Raw genomic sequence first — 20,799 nt, 5'->3', positions numbered from 1 at the left:
TGATGACATCAACTGTATTATGTAATAGGTCTGTTTGGTCTTTCCTAAGCCTAACCCTATAGTTAAGAAGTATGAGGTTGCCCTCTGGTGTTCAGATGTTGTACCATCAGTTTCATATGAATGAATCAGACTTTATTTAGTATGAGGCATTTCAGAAGAATGTTTTACACCATAAAATGATTTATAGTCATATTGCAGAAGGCAAATATCCTTAGCTAAGATCTCAACATAGAGATTTGACCTGAGGCTTCTGACAGACATATATCTGTTGTGTTCCCATAATTCCAGTGGGGGAAGGCATAATGCTAAACTGAAGTTCTTGGTTTCCTGTGGTCTGTTGTTATCACTTCCTGTTACATGTCACTTCCTGTCACATGTCACTTCCTGTTCCCCCAAACTCAGGGCGACCTGAAAGGCTACCTCCTCAGTTGCCGGGCTGCTGACTCCATGACCCCGGAGCCCTTGATGCTCCAGCGGATGGCATGTGAGATTACATCTGGACTTCTGCATCTCCACAAACACAATTTCATCCATAGGTAGGACACTGTCTATGTACAGCTTTTTCATATTGTTGGTACGTTTTATTTTTATGGTGCATTACTGAGAATTTAATATGACCTGGTACTGCGTAATGCTTCCAAAGGCTAAATGTTTATTAGCCTCGCACACTGGTGACCATTAGTTCTTCCTTAATAGGACATGTCCTCTTCATTGCTGTGGGGTGTCGTGATATAGGGTGGGGGGTGTGGTACTTATCTGCGGGCTGCCCACTGGTATCTCCTGGCAACAATATCCTGGTGCTGCCTGAGTGTGCCTCACAGACTCCAGCATCAGTGATTTTGTTGCCAGGGGGGTTACCCCTCATCTGCAGATAAAAAAAATGTGGTTGCTACGGGTGCCTGTTACCATAGTGACATGATAACAAGAGAACAGGCTCGCGCTGCGAATCATTCTGTGACACCTCAGGGGCAGGATTCAGGGTGTTTGTGTGTCTGATGAGAGTCTAGATGTGGACCATCACACATTACTGGGGAATGAGTGTCTTGTGATTATATGTGTGCATACCGCTCTTCAGCCGTGTATAATAGTGGGTGTAGCACTGGTGGGTGGGAGCCGGATGGTCTCTTTAAAGTCAGGAGGACGGGGTGGTTGCTGGTGATGAAGGACTGTCTGTACCCAGGTTCACAGGTATGTTTAAACTGGGAAGATGTGCTTCTACCCTAAAGAGTGGTGGTGGGGGGGGGGTGTGGAGCCCTCTTTGCCCAGAGACGCTGACAAGGGTTAATTGTGGGCGGTGAGACAGTAGCTCGGGTCATGCCCAGGTAACTATGCCAGAGATGTAGGGCAGTGTTACCCAAGCCGGTCCTCTGGGACTGTCTGTGTGTCCCCGAGGACCGGATTGGCAAACACAGGTGTAAGGGGGTGTCAGGACTCCCAGAGGAGGCTCACAGTGTCTCTTGTATTTTGCCTAAACCCCACCCTCCCAGTGACCTTGCCCTGAGGAATTGTCTGCTAACTGCCGAGGCGACCGTGAAGATCGGAGATTATGGGCTCTCGCAGAACAAGTACAAGGTGTGTGGCATTTTTGATTCCTGTACGCTTTCCATGGTACTCGATACCAAAATGTGGTTCCTTAAGGGAGAGTAGCCAGTGGGTAAATTTATTGACCCCCCAGCCCTGTTTTTCCTCATGCTGCCCAACCCACGCCATGCAGGAAGACTACTTCGTAACGTCGGACCAGCTGTGGGTGCCTCTGCGCTGGATCGCTCCCGAGCTTGTCGACGAGGTCCATGGCAACCTGCTGGTTGTAGATCAGACCAAGCCTGGCAACATATGGTAAGCAGTGTGAGGTCTGCTTCCAGGACACTTACTCCAAGTTGCTTTTATGAATTCCTGATTATAACAGCAGTTCCCTGCTGTAGCCAGGACCTAATCAGTGTGCCCCCTGCTGTTAACACTAATCTGCTGAACACAAATCAGGCTTAAAAAAAAACAGACACATTCTCTGCCCATGTGAGAGAAAACAGGCCTTAGGGTTGGAACAATTATGGCATTTTCAGGCATCTGCATGTGTTTTTGTGACAGTTCTGCACCCCCGTAGTATAGAGAACCACAGTTTAGCATACTTTAGTAGCATATTTCCTACTTTCCAACAGCCTATTTTTTCACCCTAAGGCCCCAAATTAGGGTTAGGGTTAGCAATCTGAGGCTAGGGTTGGGGTTAGAAAAAGTATGGCATTTTCAGGCATCAATATGCGTTTTTATGACAGTTCTGCTCCCCTGTAGGATAGAGAACCACAGTTTAGCATGCTTTAGTAGCATATTTCCTACTTTGCAGTAGCCTGACCCATGGGTTGGAATGCTTGAGGTCCCTCTGGCCCTGTTTCAGGTCCCTGGGGGTGACGGTCTGGGAGCTGTTTGAGCTGGGGAACCAGCCGTACCGGCAGTACTCGGACAGGCAGGTGCTCACCTATGCCGTGAAGGAGCAGCAGCTGAAGCTGACCAAGCCTCTGCTAAAGGTGCCCCTTTCTGATCGCTGGTGAGTCATCAGTCTCCTGACCAATCAATGCACGTTTGGAACCATGTGCCACCCAGTCACCATCATCCATGGGTGTTGTTTAGGGAGACGGCCACCTATTCACCAGAGATCCATATTGCCTGGATCAAGTGACCAGTATTATGGCCAATAACCCATTGATTCACATTTTGTTTTGAGTTGTTCCCATAAGAGTGTTTCTAAAATGAGGGGCGCATGCGCGAGTGCTGACCCTCAGCAGTGGCATTTAAATCTCTCACTTGGAGTAAACTGGAATGATTTTATAACATATTTTACTTATATTTAGTTGCATTGACGTATGTTTATTGTGTATAGTGTTGTTTGTATTGTGTGTTCAATTACGTCACTGTCAAAGATGAATTTCCAACTGATGTAAATTTGATGGACATTCAAGAAATATTCTATTCTATTCTAAATTTTTCTGCATCTTTCCTGACCTTGTTTCTTCATGCCCAGGTACGAGGTGATGCAGTTCTGCTGGTTGCAGCCAGATCAGAGGCCTACAGCAGAGGAGGTACACCTGCTGCTCAGCTACCTGTGCGCCAAAGGCGCGAGTGAAGCCGAGGAAGACTTCGAAAAGCGCTGGAACTCCATGCGACCCAACAACAGTCATTGTGCCGGCCTCGCTGGGGGCCTGCCTCCATCCTGCTCCTCATCCTCCTTCCCACTGCTGGAACGATTCTCATTGGCTGACAGCTACCAGCCCGAGCCTGGTGATGATGTCCTGACAGTTACCGAGACCCGTCACGGACTCAACTTTGAGTACAAGTGGGAGCAGGCTCGGCATGAGCCGCCCTACCGCTCATCCTCCACCAGCGGACCCCTAGGTCAGGGTGATCCTCACTACCAGGACATCTACTATCCTTCTGTTGGCAGCTGTGGGGCAGATGGGCTCACACTTGGGGTCTCACCATCCTACTACGACTCGAAGCAGCTACACACTCCTGGAGTGGTTCCTGTGCTGAGTGCACACAGCCCATCAATGAGCAGCGAGTATTATATTCGCATTGAGGAGCCTGTGGACTGCCACATTGACAGAAACTATTCCGTATGCCCCTATAGCCCTGGATTTGAGGGCAGTGCTGATGGGGGCTTTGTGGTTGGGAGTGGTGAGCCAGTAGGCTGCATGAATTGCCCCTCAGAGGCTCAGCCCAGCTCCTTTTGGTCAACAGACGTTCACAAAGCCAGCGCTTATGACTCAGACAATAGTCCAGCCATCTCCCTGACCATGGAACCCCTTTTAGGCCAGGTGTGCAGCCCCATGCAACCATGGGAGTCAGGCCACTATGTGTCCTACAAGGATAGGGATGGTGGATACTACTATGACCATTCTCCCGCCATGGAGATGGACCACTATTTAATGGAGGACAACATGGAGCCCCAGGAGGAGAGCTGGGGATCCCGAAGCCTCCGTCAGGCATTGGGTGAGCTGGAGAATCCACTCGGTATCTCACCTTCTCTTAGTGACCCTAGGCAGGGGTACGGTGACCCCTGCATGGCAGGTGAGTGCTACTATGACATGATGGGCTCCCTGAGGAAGACCATGCCCCGGCCGCACTCAGTCAGTATTGGTCCAGAGGGCCCCCTTTTCAGGGACAGACGAGATAGTGACCTGGAAGAAGACGACCTGTTTGTAGAGAGGGAGGCCAGAAGCTGGGCCTCGAACCACTCCGCTAACAACAACAGCTTGAACTTCTCCCGGAGGCCAGTGAGGTGCAGCCAGGACACCTACGTGGATTACCATTATACCATGCCTTCTACAGATGTGGAGGATTTGTGGCCGCAGATGGACGTCAAAGAGAAGTCAATGTTCCGATCCAATAATCCTCTCTGCTACCCAGAGCCTATGAGAAATAATGCTGGTTGCCTCACCCTCAGCAAACACCACTCACTTATCAATCCCAGGGAGTGTAATACTTGTGTATACCCGTGCCACAAAGGCAGGGAGGATCCAGTATCACCAGTCAGGTACTGCCAGACTATGGATGGTCCACAGTCCGTCGATCCCCTGTCTGGTACACTTGTCAGAAACTATGGCATCAATAACTACTTCAGAGAGAAGAAAACTGAACCACTCCATGCAGACAAAGCCAAGAATCTGTCTACCTTACCCACATCCCTTATTGGAGAATGTGTTTTATCAAAATCCCAGATGTCAGATATGAACAGAACCCCTATTCTTCTGGAGCACTCAGAGCACCAAACCAGTCTTGGTGGGGAAATTTTGGGGAAAAAAGGTAAGGAGCAAGAAGCGTCATCTACGACAGATGTTAAATTCATGATTCCGACTGTCCATATTGGGACAGAGAAGGCCACCTCGCCAGATCCAGTTTCAGACAGCAGTCAGCTTGCGGACAGCGGTGTTGAGAGGGGATGCTCCAGCATCAGCCTTGTGGACATAGATGACTGCAGTGATGAAGATATCACAGACGTTACCTCAGGAATCTTTGTAGATTTTATAATGGATTATGCAGATTCGGGAAATGCTCCAGCCGCCTTAAAAAATCCCCAAGACCCGGCGGAAACCCCAGATTCTGTTGATTCCATTGATTTACCGTCTACTGCTGGCTCATGCGATGCCTTAAGCCCTGCTTCTTTTGATACCTCCAGCCCACCTAAAGCCCACGACAGTGGCTATGACACTGAGAACAATGAATCCCCAGAGTTTGTTATGAAGGAACCTCTTGAGCCACGGGACCCTGAAGGGTTTTCCCAGTGTCTAGGGAAGACATCTTTGTGTGGAAACCTAGCCCCAGGAGTCACTGAAGCCAAAGTGGTCCTACAGGCTGGAATGGATGATAGTGCAATTCCAGTTGTCTCAATGACTAACAGCACAGAGCTTGACCTTACAAGCCTATGTGAGAAAAACCCATATCGGGATTCTGCCTATTTCTCTGACTATGATGCAGAAAATGAGCGATTTTCCCAGGATAAGGAAGACAACCTTCTGGACAAACTAGATTCCGATGACTTGGTACAAAAGGAAGATGGTAATAAGTCCCCAACAAAGCCTATGGAGAAAGAGAGCTTGAAAACTCTGCAATTAGAAAAGGAAGAAGGAGATTGGAAGAATAATGAAGAGGATCACAGTGAAATTGATGTGGATGTTAAGAAGCTTTCCCCCCAACGAGAGTTCTCAGAGACCAAAGTATGTGTCTCCTCCACAGGACCCATGTTCTCCATGCTCTCCCCTTCTCCACCTGAAATGGGGGGTTGCCTGACAAAGGAATCTTCCCAAGATGAAGGCTTAGGGTTGGATTCTGAAAATCCTGGGGAGGAAGCATCCTCTGAGTCCTCTTCCTCCACAGTTTCTGAAGCAACATCTGTCCAACAACAGCCCTCAACTTCAGGAGATGGATGTAAAGAATCTGGGGGTGCTGACGACTCCCCGGCAGAACCTCTCATCTCTGATTCTGCCAGCACAGACAGCAATACGGAGATGCCCGCAGAGTCCAACGATGACAAGACGGACCCAGTAGAGTGTGAGCATCTCCAGGAGGAGGAAAATGGGCAAGATAACGTCTGTTCCAGATCCATAAGTGAAGATCAGGAAGCCCAGGCTACAGACACAGTGTCAGATGGTCTGATGAATATTACTAAATGTCCCTCATCTCCTCCTCCTCCACCCCTGCCTCCAATCGAAAGCAGGATATCACCAGGTGATGGGGAGGAAGCCGATTCAGAGGACAGCGAGGAATCAGATGAGGAGCTGCGCTGCTACAATGTCCAGGAGCAGAGTGAGGAGAGCGAGGAGGAGTCCTCAACTGTGCCCGTTGTGGTGAGCGACTGCAGCGATGCTTGCCACCTTCGCAGCCTCCTCAAGATGCCCACCCTGCTCCCAGAGTCCTTCAGTGACGAATTTGACCGCAAGAAGAAGGCCGTTTCCTTCTTTGATGATGTCACAGTGTTCCTTTTCGACCAGGTATGCCTACTCTACTTTTTACTTTCTTACACATACAAGATGTGTTTTTCAACCAAGACTTATGATGCTCTGAAGAGCTCTAATCTCTAATCTCTTCTCGGTGTTGTCTAGGAGAGCCCGACACGGGAGCTGGCAGAGGATGGCTTCCCCCCTGGGGCGGAGTCCTGCGGGCAGGGCTCAGGAGCCACGGAGCCACACCCCCAGGAGAAGGTCAATGCCACCTCTGATGAATCCTCAGATGGAAACATCTCAGAAGAGAGTAAGTCTGGTGACTGGTTTTTATTGCCAACAGCTACAACACACTGGGGGCGGGTTTCTTGTTTCCGGAGCTCCATCCAAAAAGTCAGACTATCACCCAAGTGAATATTGGCGGCCAACAGGGGCCCCCCAAACCTCCATGGGGGTTCAGTTATAGGCTTAACTGCCTTATAGCAGTCAAAAATATACTTATGATACTCAAAGAGAAATGACTGCATCAATACTCCAACATTATCTGTCTCTGTCTCGGGGTAGGTGCAGGTTTTGAGTGGGAAGATGATTTCCCCTTGTTGCCCAATGCCTCTTCTGTGGTGGCCACAAGAAGCACCCCAGAGAAGCCATCAGCCCCCAGGCAGTCTGCTGATCCTCCAGGGCCCAAGCCAGCATTGCAGTTCTCGCGCTTCACTGTCTCCCCATCCTTGGTCTCCCGCTTCTCCATCACGCATGTATCCGACTCCGACATCGAATCTGCAGGAGGTCTGTCTCCTTTTCACTCTTCACATTGACAAAGAGACAAGCCAGTCATGCTACCAAAATTTATGTGCATAACAATTTCAGGGTGTTGATTTAAACGAACGTTGTTATTTGACATGAGGCTGGTCAATGTTAGCATGCTAGCATCCCTATGATTTCATGTACTTTTGTAAGTTTTGAATCAAGAACATATACAGGATAGAATGATAATCATCCTTCATTCATTTACCAGTATCATTTTTTATAAAGAAAATAATCACATATTTGATTAGCATTGTTGGCCATGCCTGACTGTGTATCCTCTGTCCCACAGGGAGCAGTGAGGACGGTGAGAGAGAGTGAGGCATGGAAGTAAACCCCTCTGCTGGTCTACGTGTTAGGGACTCTGTCTCTTTTATTTGATGTTTTTGGAACATGGACAGCCACCCTAAGATGGCACGTCCTGGTGATTGGACACCATCAGTTGAAAAGGAGGCTTGAGTGAAGTCAGCAAAGAAAGAGACAAAATTAAATTTCTATATACATATTTATATATATAAATATATATAAACATGCAGATTATGACATCACCTTTTCATCTCTTCAAATTTGTGAAATGAGACCGAACAAAAAAAACACACAAAGGACACTTGCTAGATATCACTACTGTTTTTATTCACTGGCTCTTCATTTGCAGTTTGTTCACACAGTTACAGCAAGATTTTGACAAGTATGAATATTTTGCAAGTATTTATAGTTCTGGGAACCAGAATGATTTTATTGCGGGAAGGGAAAACCAATTTCTTTTCATTCATTTGTTAAAAGTACCTTTTCTTCATCATGGACATGAAATGGCGCAGATTTCCTCCTTTCACAGTGGTGACTGGATCCTGTGTCACAACCTCTCAAGGGACACCTTTATGTACACCTGGGCACACATCTGGCCCAGCGAGCTGAAAGACACCTAGGTGTGCACCTCGTTCCACACTAAGTCCATATGAAAAACAGACACACATCCGGCCTCACACTTGATTAAGAGATCTGACTGATCCTTTAATGGACAACCACAGAGGATCTTTTGTGTGGTTTCCTTTATGTGGACATCCTTTCCCAGAAGCATGGCTCGTGTGCAGCTTGTCGTATGGGTGCCAGTCCGAGGATAAAGGTCATAAGTGTTGACAGGCCGCATTCCCACCAGATCAGGCTGAGGGAGTTTTGTTCTGTTTGATCGTTTGTTTCTTTGTTGGTTTAAAGTGAATGTTATATGCCAAAAAGATGGGGGCCAAGACAACCTGCCTACCCCACCCACCCAAAGCCCTAGGATTTACAGGCATAAAACAGATGCACTATGGTAAAGAGTAGCAGAATTTAGAAATGATCTGTCACATCATGAAGTTTATAGGAAGATAATGATCTGTGAGCTGGCATGTTTTATGTTTAGCAGGCAGGATAAGAGAGTTGGACATGTGACCCCTGTACTATCCTTCAGTTTGAAATAAAAACAAGATGCAATTTGAAGGACACACGAAACTACAAACTTTTGTGGAAAAATAAGAGTATGTAAGCATGTCTACAACCCAGTGTTGGAGATCACAGTACAGATAATTCTGAGTCATTAAAGTTATCTTTCTGAGATATTTATAATATGTAATGATCATGCGGTATGTTCAGTGTTAACATTTTTTTGTATTTTTCTTTTCAGTTGTCTGTAGAACCTTTTAAAAAGTATGAAATGCTATGTGTTATATGAAGATGTTACTTTAGGTTCTGAAGGGAATTCCCACACAGAAGCTGCTGTGGGCAGGAGCAGAGTCCCTCTTGTCAGGACATCCTCTGGAGCTGTTTGCCACTGGCCTTGAAGACACCGAGTTCTCCGTTTCGAGCCGAGTGTTTTGTGTTACATTCGCCGTTCGGGTTCAATATTCTGTATCTGTTTGGCATAGATCTAGTTAGACTGCAGTCTGTACTATTTTTGTAACTGAAAAGGCTTTAAAAATATAAAAATTCATAAAGACTAAAACAAAATGTTGCCAAAGATATGAAATAATCTCTTGTGAAGGCATGGTGGATTGTGATTAGTTGAACCTGTTTAGGCGATGTGCCCTGCGATGGGTTGGCGCCCCGTCCTGGGATCTTCCTGCCTTGCGCCTGTAGCCTTCGGGATAGACCCCCCGCGACCGTGAATAGGACAAGCAGTTACAGAAGATGGATGGATGAATGGATGGATGTTTTGGCCATGAAACAAACGGGACCTTCCTTACACAGCTTCACTTTTAAATGGATTTAAAACAACAAAGAGTTTAAATGTGGATGCTGCTTACAAGATATGTACCTCGGTACATCACAACACAACCACATTCTCATCCACCCAGTAGGTTTGTGGGGCCTGGAGCCTATCCCAGTGAGCGTGATGGGTATGTCCTGGCCGCGATGCCAGTCCATCACAGAGAACACACACACTCAGACTTACGTGCACAGTCACAGACTATGGGCAATTTATAGACGACATCTACTATATACAAAAGATGTAAAAATACAGAGCTAGACTTGAAGCACAGGAGTTTTCCAGTTTTAAAGTAGTTTGTAAAGTGGCAGCTCATAGTGTCCCTCCTTTCCTGGATTAGGGGTCACCCTACCCTTAACGCCCAGCTCCATGGACACTGCTACAGGTGGCTGCCCTTCGTTGCCTTACATATGTGTCTTTGGGTCATGAAGAGGAAGGATGGGGTAGGTGAAAAGAGATTTCAATGAAGTGTCATCATTGATTGATTCATTCATAAACACTCAGACACAAAGCAGAAGCACTGGGTGGGTCAGCTGTCAATCACTACCTGGTTGAACCAATGGGAAACCTGCCAATAACTGATGGTCCATAATAATGAGCCATACAAATTTAAAGCTTAACAGTCACATGACCACATGATGTCTGTTTCCCATGAAAACTGCATCGATACTCTACATGCTATCAAATGCACAATTGAGAGTTTGGGGGAGCTATGTGCAGCACAGACTGGCGTCAGTGAGTCTCCAATCCAGACACTGTACCTTGGTACCACTGATAATCAATGATGACAACCACAGCCAGTAGCTCTCAGCAGTGCTTCTTAATTTATTGACATTTATTTCATATAAGTCATGTATTCTTGATTACAGCAAAGATAGTGACAATGTGAAACAAGTGGAGGACAGTGAATTTACATAGAAAACAGTAAAAAAAAAAAAGTTCAATTATTTGTTTACAAATCCGGCACTTGGCCAATAGGGCTGGGACCTCTTGCTCTCTCTCTCACACACATAAATATATGCATCCTGGGAATAGGATTTTGTGAATCTTGACTGATAATAATGCAGAAATATTGTATTTCTTCAGACCCAGTGTGTGTCGGTGAGGCTTTCAGTGTTACATTGCAAAGGGACATTGTCTTCACAACATTTTCTACCCATCATAAGCAAACACACATACTGAGGGGACCCTCAAACTTTGAGTCCATGTAAACAGCTGTGCACTGCGACACCTACGTGAACAGAGCAGTGTTTTCAGACATCGGCTGCTCCATTATATTCAACTGGTTTCTTTGTTCCGTTCCCAGCAGCTTGTTATGACTGAAAACACAAACAGCCTTGTTCATCACGCCACATTTTTGGCCTCCAAAATCGACTTAAACACAAAAATTTATTGCAATACTTTGGACACAAAATATTGCGCAGAAAATAAACAATTCCCTTATTTTGCGTTAAGACAATGATCTAGGCTTACGAAAATGTGCCATTATTTACAATTGGGTTATAAAAAGCATCTGACAGTTTTATCTACAAACATACAAGCATCTTTCAGTAATAATATAAACTATTTCCTCTAATATTTTACAACTGCTTCCGTTTACAAGAACACATAACCTCAACGGCTATATCTGAAATTCCACCTAATTACACGGAAAAAAACGAACTAAAACACGCTACAAAGAGAATGACCATGAGGAGTTCTGCATTAATGACCAGAACAGCCTTCAGTGTCCGTCACCGAGCACAGCGACACAGAGATGGTGGCTTGGCCATTTTTTGAAGCCTCCTAACATTTATACAGCAGCACGTTTCTCACAGAACACTAGTACTTCGGCTTATATAACTTGCCAAAAGATCCACCAGCAGGGCCCACCAGGGACCTTTCGTCACAAACACTGTTCTTTTAAACCCAGCGCTGGTCATGTACAAAGCATGTGTGTCCCTCCCTTTAACATCAATCCAAGCGATCCAACCGTTAGTTGTCTTTTATGGCACCCCCACGAGAACCTAAACGCGCCAGTTACACGGAGGAGAAGGAAATATGTATAATAATACATTATATCTGAATCCAGGCTTGGTTTTCGCACATCGCACAAGTGGCTGAGCTGTGTGTAATTTATCCCCTACCCTGATTAAAAACGCTTACAAAACGAGTCAACTCAAACAAACTTAACACCTTGAGGGGAAAAATCATAAGAGGCAACGAAATAAATGAAGTATGCGGACTTTGCATTGCGTGGACTTGTACAAGTTAAGCTCACGGCCCCTTCAGACGACTAATATTATTCGTCAAAGGCAAGACATGAAGGACGAGTGTCTGGTACCGTTACATCTAGCTGAACAGGTTTGACAAACATAATTACAGCGGCTCTTTCCATCGTGATCAGCGGTAAATCAATACCTAAAGTGCTGCAGCTCCAAACCACCTAATACACTTGTAAAACAAGATTAAACAATATTTCGTATCCTTTGCCAGGACCCATTGATGAAGGAGAATTACCTTCATCCACGCAAGGGATTAGTTGAGATCAAAATGCAAAATAAATGCGATTAAATAACAAGGTGAATCGTGTCTTTAAAGATAAGAGCGCAGTCGTGGTGGGGGAAGGGCGCCCAAACCGGCGGTGAGTGTCATTGCCGTGCGGAGCCGTGGAACCGGTCGATCGGACACAGCAATCCCATCCCATGAGCACCACTGAGCCCCAGTCTCCTGGTAGGTTGGTGCAAACGCGGGTTTTGGAAAGCACCAGTGCAGTGGGAAATTGTAACGGTTCGGTGGCAGCCAGTATCGTTACAAAAACTTCACTGCAACCCGGAGTAAAGCTACTTCAAAACATATAGATAATGTTTTAAACAATCATAATTCATAGTGAATGAACTCAAAAAAGACAGCTTTATAGAGCCGGTGGACAGACAGTTTCAAACCCACAGCTAAATGACAGTGATACGAACAGCGAGTTACTTGCATAGCAGTTGCGCTCACAGAACAGGCTATTGCGGTTCCATGGAGTCAAGGCCGGGCACAGAGATCGTAACTAAAGCGCCCACATCGGGCATGAACGTGTCTGTGAGGTCGGGGAGACTTAAGCTTCGGCTAAAGAGCCATCATCGCCGCAAACGACAGCTTTGCGAAGTACTAGCCAACTTCAATGGCTCCCATGAAGTCGTTAGTCAGGTACATACAGTAATTTCTAATTTATATAGTTACATTAATGCGTTTCCATCATAGCATAATCAACTAAGTCAAACAGCAACAGCAGCTACCCCCTTTATCAATTATATTCCTGTACATACTGTAGCAATAATCGACCATTACTTAAATTATGGCTTAAAACGCATTTGAATAAGCTAGCTACAAGTAAAGTGAACCTTTTAAAAAAAAAAACCTGATTTGTTTTTCACTTTCGTGCATGCCTAGACTACTCTAGATGTCTTTATACACACAATATTGATAAATACACATTGGTAGGATAATAAGCTAATAGGGAAGGACAGTTAATGTCAATCTGTTTCCATGAACGGAGGATTGTTAGGGTTTGAAAAGGAAGAAAATCCTTCAAGTTGAAGTACATTGTGGTTTCATACATGCTAAGGAGTTTGCTGGGGAACCCCCAGACTGAAGTGGTATGCCATTTTACTTTATAATAGTTATTAAGAAACAAAGACAGTCCCTATCAGTCCATACCGATCTGCAGCCTACCAATGCAGTGAACTGAATATTGAGTTGAGATCTGCCCTCGAAAAGCACAGAAATAAGAGCACAATGATAACATTTGAATTCCAGAGTAAAAACTTGAACATCTTAAATATATTTACATAGTTCTGTAGGAAAACTAAACTGCCTGATTGAAGAGACCCCTTCAACCTGCATCTCCTGCTCTTGACCGATGGGAACGTAAGAGGAAAGAGTGATGGGCTGCGACTGGGGTGGTCTGCAAGCCCCAAGGTTAATCGCTGCCAAAGTATCCGTTATGGGAATTCCCCCTCCCCTTGAGGAAGGAGAAGCACAAAGCCTGGTGGGAGAAGGACCGGCAGTGGTATCAAAGGACGACGCGTGTGAGATGGGCGGTGACGTCCCCGGCCATTCTGCTCTCACATCAGTGTGCCCGTTTCGGCTGCAGGACTCGCCCAATATTTTGCTTGGAACCCGTCTTCCAGCTCTGACCGCTCTGTTGTGCTGTTGATAGTAGTTTTACAAGGGAATTACAATTGACCTCTGAGCGGGCTTCTCTTAATAATAAGCCTGTCCAGATGCTATCAAGGAGACTATAAAACAAGAACAAAAATTGCACAGGTTAATGTTTCTGCCACGCTTCCTCCTGGGATTGTTCTATGGATTTGTTTGTTCGCCTTTGAAGTCTCATATTGTCAGTGGTAGATGCTGCACCCTTCGGGCTTACATGTGGTGGATTAAGAAGATGGGATGAATGATTCCTGGGAAGCCAAAGATTCGGTCAACGAGCGGAAGCGTGATCCGGTACAGGAGAGAGATGCTGAGACTGCTGGCCGTCTGCTCCCCCCACCCCCCACCACCACCTTCAAACTACCTCCCAAAGCTCCCCCCCCCCCTTGTGATAGAGGCCCCCGGCCGTTGGCAAGATGAGCTGGACGTCCTGGAGATGCTAATAGAGGATAGAAGCGGATCTTTCATAGCTGATGGCTGGCCTGATGCTATCTCCCACGACTTCTCTGCAGCAGGAGGGAGGGAAGTAGCTGTTAGAATGTGCAAACACAGCCCCAAAACACAAGGGGGCGCCAGGTAGCTGGTACCTTGGGGACTCCCACCGCAAAAAGTTCTACTGGTTTCTACAGACACTGACCCTTTTGGACTACCTCTAAGCAGTCATGCAGTGAGTACTGGATTCGAAGGAGTCAGCGATCGCTCTGAGCTGGCAGGATAACGTGGACATGCCAGGCCGGTTCGTGTGACTCAGGCTTTACCAACCAACAATCTCTTTGGATTCGTTGGTTGGCAAAAATGACATCTCAGCACAACGAATATCCGTCCTGAGATGCCACAGGGTGAAAATAACGAGCAGCTAAGCCACGCCCCCTTGATGGAGACACATAGCGTAACAGCCAAGTACAACAAAGAGAGGAAGAGTGAGAGAGACAAAGGAAAGAGAAGGAATGTGATTGGTTGGCTGGATGGCAAGGAAGGCCAATCACTTACGGGATGTTCTGCTCTTTCAAAACCGGGCAAACTCTGGACCCACACTGTAAAGAGATCCCAGGGATTTGTACTTTATTGTTCAACGCAAACAAGTGGTTTTATGTCATTTTATTTGGCATAATGGCTAAAAGACCCAAGCTATGCCTTGGAGTATAAAATAGCAAAACAAAAACTAATTTATATTATTTATAATGCTACACAAATGTCTTTGGTTGAAATACCCCGCATGATACACTAATAATTGCTGTTTTTACACTAAAAAAATTCATAAGTTTTGTCAGTTTTTGCACGGTGAATCCTACGAATTTTCTGTTATTGAGAATATTACAACCCTCAGCTCTAGTATACCGGTGAACATGGGTGAACATTCTCTGAACATTTCAGTTTTGGCAGCTTAAACATTAACCACATCTGCTAGCATACCTAACAGTTTGGTCAAATGAAACAAGCTAAAGCAGAGAATCTTCAAATTACAATAGTCAAATGCACCAAATGGTGTTTCATGTTCTAACAGGCATATTTAATTCTCTAATTTCACATTAGGAGGTGACAACCCTCCTTCAGCCTCAAAATAACATTACCACTTTGGCTATGTGAAGTCCTCAAAGAGTCTCTCTGACTTCTTAAGCAACTTCAGAAATACTGACTATGTACCACATTTAGGGAATGCTAAGTATTAAATGCTACGTACCACATTTAGGGAGTGTGAAGTAATAAATGCTACGTATTACATTTAAGGAGTGCTAAGTAATAAATGCTACGTACTACATTTAGGGAATGCTAAGTAATAAATGCTACATACCACATTTAGGGAGTGCGAAGTAATAAATGCTATGTACCACATTTACGGAGTGCAAAGTAATAAATGCTACGTACTACATTTAGGGAGTGCTAAGTAATAAATGCTATATACTACATTTACATACTACAGTATGCTTCACTCCATACTGTTATTGCACCACCCTCCTTTTTAAAAACAATAAACGAGTTTTAACCTTCATCGTTTACAAATGTAGCATATGCTTTTATTCAAAGCAACATGCAACTGAGAAAGCAGGGTCCTGGGAGCAACTGGGGTTAAGTGCCTTACTCAAGGACCTAACAGTGACATCACCCTGGCAACCACGATATTGAAACAGCCACCTGATCTGATCACGACACAGTGTCCTAACCCACTTAGCCACACACTGCCCATCCATCTATAGGCAGGCTTCATGCACAGACTCCTAGGCTAACATACTGCACCCTTTCTCAATTTCCATGGAGCACAAGTGCAGAGACTCCACAAAGACATGTCCTCCACAGAAGATGTCGCTTTGCTGCTCACAGTTATCTGCTAGGAAGAGGCTTTCATCTAAAGCAGCTTATATAGTTTCCTGTGTAAATGTTTTACCCATTCATGCATCTGTTACTGCTTTAATGGCAGGTAATTCCCTGTATTTTGTACAAATCCACTTCCATAGCTATCACAGCATTAGATACAAAGTGTTGAGTACACACAGGCATGGTTTTCCTGGAAAAATAAAACACCAAAATAAAAAAACATACAGAAATAAAAGGAGAGCCAGGCAAGCAGGCAACAAACACACACACACACACACACACACTGCTACACCATTGTACACACCAGTACACAAGCACACACTCACGGATCTGTAATCGCAAACACACATACTGGCCTGTGTAGCATTCACATCAGTCCATGCAGTTAAAGAAAGGTCCAGAAGCCTTGTGTGCTAGACTGTGACAATGGTGGGAAAGTGGGGAGGAGGGATGGGGGCCGCGGGTCAGGGTAGATGTCTTACTGCCTACCAGACACATGCAACATGGCCATAAATGGCAGGGCACCCTATTGTGCCATAAGGAAGCAGAAAAGGGGACACCAACTGTGTTTGGGAGCGGTGATTGGACAGCTTTCAGTTAGGGGTGGAGCTGAAGAAGGACGAGAGGCTCCACCCTAGTTCACAAATGAGAGTATGATAGTAGGAAGGGGTGATGGTGTCTTACACCACTACACGTCATGACAGGTGGCTGACAAACTTCTCTACTGTAGGCTACAGGAAAGCAACGTGGAGGGCTTCACTTCAGCTTCCTTTTTTGCTTTAATTCAGACGCATTTTTATTCCCACCAGAAGTCTTTGTAATCAACTGTGCTTTGGTGAGGTTTTGCCGAAAAGCCAATTGGAAGGACATATGGCCAAACCCAGGTTCATTCAGTTCATCGAACGGCAAAAAAGGACATGGCAGACACCAGTTCATCTATGGCTTCAATCAATGGGAAGCATAGACAAACAGGTCCAGCCTAGTTTATTCAATGGCTTCAGCCAATAGGATACACTGACAGCAGAGTCAGTGTGGGTACTGGCAATGGCTTTAGCCAATGGGAAACCCTAACAACAGGGTCAGGGCAGGTTCCAACAATGGCTTTAGCCAATGGCAAGCACAGACATCATGGTCAAGTTGATTTCAATCCTGGCTTCAGACTGAGGATTAATTTAGAGACAAAGTTCTTATGCAACCCAGGTGTCCCTGCTACCTCCATGGGAAATTAATCTTCTTAGTGTTTTATTTAGAAAAAAAAGACTAGAGGTGAAAATTGGTTTGGTAAGTTGTGGTAAGGCACCTTTACCAACAGAACATTACACAGCTTTGGTGTCCCTCCCAAAAGCATGCAAAATGAAGTTCTTCACATCATTTACATTTAGCCTGTTTTGACAATCAAAAATGTAACGTTTCAAAAGCAAAGGAAAACGCACACCAAGAGCTGACGAAGAGGTAGGTCCTGGGTCTGCAGACCTGGCATCATACCTTGGAGTTATTTTAGTGGAGAAAGAAGAAACACTGGCAGCTTCCTGTTGTCCCCATTCTACTGCTTTTGTCTCTAAATTTATCAAAACAGAGATGGACAGTGTTGGCAACATACAGCGAAGACTTGAGTGTCAGTCACAGGGAGAGCGAGAGAGAGAGCGAGAGAGAGAGAGAGATCCCCTTTGTGACTTCACGGAGGATGGTCTCTTGATATCCTTTCCTCAGAAATTTTCATTTTCTCATCAATGAATCTCTGCCTTTAAGTCTCCTTTTTCTTTAATAGTAAATTTTGGTGAAAAGCCATGAAATCAGTCATGACTTTTCCGCTTATTTGGTTTGACCCCTTCGGAAAGTGAGAATCAAGTGAATGCACTTCATTTTCAAGGGAATCTCTCCTTAAGTTACCATGAGCTAATCAAGTGGAATGACAATGAGACCCTCGACCCAAAAATGGTAGACAAACCGATAACATTCTTCATTTTGACAGAAGGTAACCCGACGCACAACTCCTTCAGCCGTGGACTCCAGAGGTCTGGCTCCCTCTGACCGTGACTGGCGTCAGCTGACCGCCATGGCCAATCCCACAAAAACAGACACACTTCTCATCATTCTCAATGCTCATTGCGGTCTTTCTTTTATTTAAGCCCATACTTTACAAAGACACTGGTTTCAGATGACAAGACAAAAACGAGCTGATGGGCTTCAGAGAGAATTCAAATCCCAGTCTCTTTTCAGGTGATGTATTTATTATTGTCTTTATAAAATGTGACCCAGAAGATGGACTGCTTTGGTTAAGTTGGCACACAGTAGCTTTCAAAGGGATTATAAATAAAATTGGCCAGAAAAGGCACCGCAGTCATCCACTGGTCCACCGGCTGAACACAAAAACTCTTTTGCAAGTCATTTAGCTAGTTAATCAGTTAGCAGGTTAGCGAGGTTTTTGATTAAATAATAGACAGAAACACTTTTGTTACTCATGGTCCTCAAAGCCAAAAAGTTGTGTATTTACAGCCTACAGAATGTGTAAAGCTATGTACAAGTGTGGTAAACTTTACACAGTGTTTCCAACTTGGTGGACCTGGTCTCCAGATCTAGAACCAAATGAGAACATCAGTGAAAGATCTGCGTCATTTGTCTCCTTAATATGTAGCTGGATTCTACTTCTGAGTCCAGGTGGTTATGGGACCACGGAGTGATTAATACAACCCGGACAGATCCAGCAGAATTGTTGGTGCCGAGTGGCCCAGATAAGCAGCAGACGTTCCCTTCATTAGTTGGGCACAGCTACAGTGGTTGCTGCAGTACACGTGAGGTACCGGTTGTCCGTCCTTTAACGGACGAGGTGAACAGCGACGGTTTAGAGCAGTGCTGTGGCGTTGAATCTTTGTGGGATGACAGCCTGTTTGTCAGAAGCAGAATCTGGGGGTGGGTGGGTTTTGGTGACAAGGGTATCAGGAAAACGTGTGACCAGAAGATCGTATGAAAGATGACATGTGGCTGTGCACGTCACAGTCTTCATGTCACGAGGAAGGTGATAATTTTTAGGTCATGGTCTCTTAGAGATTTAATTTCAAGCACTGGTTAGTCAAAATCTGACCTTTGATTAATAATGTATTTCCTAGGTGCAAGAAAAAAACTATTAAAAGATGCAGTTTCCATCAGGATAATATTTAAAAGTGGACAGCTTTGTTACAAGATCCAAAAAGCTGCCATCTAAGCAGCTTCAGAAGCACATAAAAATATGCTGACTGTCCAGGTTCCCAGAGTCATTCTTCATATTAATGGGCTCCAGTAAGAATCCCCGAACCCTTGGCTCGACTGCACACCTGAGACAGGTGATGTGTCTATTCCACCACCTGAAAGAAAAACTCCACCCCCTTCTATAAAGAGTTCACGTTCCTGGCAAATGCCCCCCCCCCATTTCAGAATGGGCAGGGAAATTTTGTCTTTCTTTTTCATGGCTTAATTTACAGGAGAGTGTTGGTAGTACTTACATGAGACTCAGAGGAACCTACTGAAATAATTATATTAAGTCCATAAGAGGCTAGCCGGTCCAGCAGGTCCTGCGTTCTGGTTCCCTTCAGCACACTACCTCCAAAGCCTCACAGCCCTCAAGTCTTAGAGCCCAAGTACTGGTGCTGCCCGATAAGAGAGAGTGAAAAAGCAGCGGGAGAATGGCCTCTTGCACGGGCAGGCTTGTTCACGTGGAAATGACTTGTATGCGGGGTAGGGGGTGGTGCTGTTGCACAGGGGAGGCGGGGCAAAGGAGAGCCACGGAGGCAGTGGCTGCCTGTCCTATTTCGCGGCTGGCTGACTGCCTGTGTGCCTGTCTGTCCTCACACTGTGGAGATCAGTTTGCCTTCGGAACTGTGGAACAGAGAGAGGGAGAAGCTGCCAGGGTGGACGGACTCAGACGGACAATGTGACATCAGACCACAAGGGGGCGGCATGGAGATGCGGGAGGAGGCCACCTCTCCCTCCCATCACTCCCAACATCACATCAGACAATCCTCCCCCATCCCCCCGACCCCACTGGACAACACCCCAGATATAGCTAATTCATCAACCAGCAGGACTGTTCATTAATTGTTCCCAAGAATATTTGAAAATATAGAAGTACATTTCAGAAACAGCATTGACTTGATGATTTTTCAAGAACGCACATATATCAGACACATTTTTATGAAATGAATAGATTATTCATACATATTTCAGAATAATTATGGAATAGTTGTGATGTGACCATTTTATATACATAGTAGATAATTTTCTGGCTCTCCATTAATACAGAGAGTTTTATCAAAGATTCTTGGGAAAAATGAATCGGTCAACATGATGCCGTATGCAAGTTATGGGGTAAACAAAGCCATGTAATTAGCAGGGTGTCTGTAACGACAATGACAGCATTATGGAATGAGGCGAGTAGCCAGCTGTCATGAGAGCGAGGGAAGGCCTCACTTTGGGCTCCCGCTTTCATCATCGGTGATGTCACATGGTGTCATGGGGCTGCTCACACGACAGAAAGCTGCTGTGGGGTGGCAGACAGGCCCAGGGAACACGGCGTGTCACGCCTTCGCCTCAAGCCCTGTCTAGTCAACCCCTAGTCACCTTCACGCCCTCAGCCTGCTGTTCCCGCTGAAGGAACGGCGTCACTTCCTTCTCAGACGCGGCACCGGGAGGTGCAGCCAGCAATCCCACGCACCCACATAACTGGGCTAACGTTAGCGAGGAGCGGTGCCCTGACGGCCCGGCCCGGCCCGGCCCGGCCACTACCCGCAGGCTGCTAGCGGGCAGCTGTCGGGCTTAAGCGGCTGCCTTTCCCTACGTGTGTGTCAGGATGCTGTC

The 20,799-nt window shown here is 45.7% G+C and overlaps 2 protein-coding genes across 23 annotated transcripts in view; one reads left to right on the top strand and one right to left on the bottom strand.

Moving 5' to 3' along the window:
* The window catches only part of aatkb (apoptosis-associated tyrosine kinase b), a 39,782-nt gene extending 30,557 nt beyond the window's left edge, over positions 1-9,225 (top strand). For all 5 annotated transcript variants that reach the window (XM_023817005.2, XM_023817009.2, XM_023817008.2 and 2 more), the window contains 8 exons: positions 403-536; positions 1,488-1,572; positions 1,715-1,836; positions 2,390-2,539; positions 3,014-6,479; positions 6,591-6,738; positions 6,993-7,214; positions 7,525-9,225. In XM_023817005.2, coding sequence (XP_023672773.2) covers positions 403-536; positions 1,488-1,572; positions 1,715-1,836; positions 2,390-2,539; positions 3,014-6,479; positions 6,591-6,738; positions 6,993-7,214; positions 7,525-7,553 — 4,356 coding nt within the window. In that variant the 3' untranslated portion in view covers positions 7,554-9,225. The remainder of the gene's footprint in view (positions 1-402; positions 537-1,487; positions 1,573-1,714; positions 1,837-2,389; positions 2,540-3,013; positions 6,480-6,590; positions 6,739-6,992; positions 7,215-7,524) is intronic.
* Positions 9,226-10,279: 1,054 nt separating this feature from the next.
* baiap2b (BAR/IMD domain containing adaptor protein 2b) overlaps positions 10,280-20,799 on the bottom strand; it is a 69,874-nt gene continuing 59,354 nt past the window's right edge. For 7 of the 18 annotated variants that reach the window (XM_072711893.1, XM_023817032.2, XM_023817014.2 and 4 more), the window contains one exon: positions 10,280-13,650. In XM_072711893.1, coding sequence (XP_072567994.1) covers positions 13,566-13,650 — 85 coding nt within the window. In that variant the 3' untranslated portion in view covers positions 10,280-13,565. Of the gene's footprint in view, positions 13,651-14,033; positions 17,528-18,062; positions 19,822-20,562; position 20,799 lie in introns of those variants that run through there. The other 11 variants (XR_011991671.1, XR_011991673.1, XM_072711894.1 and 8 more) reach the window with 6 other exon arrangements.

This window comes from Paramormyrops kingsleyae, chromosome 5 (assembly GCF_048594095.1).
Source record: "Paramormyrops kingsleyae isolate MSU_618 chromosome 5, PKINGS_0.4, whole genome shotgun sequence".
Classification (NCBI taxonomy): Eukaryota; Metazoa; Chordata; class Actinopteri; order Osteoglossiformes; family Mormyridae; genus Paramormyrops; species Paramormyrops kingsleyae.
The sequence above is the reverse complement of the archived record's forward strand: the minus strand, read 5'-3'. Positions and strand labels throughout refer to the sequence as shown.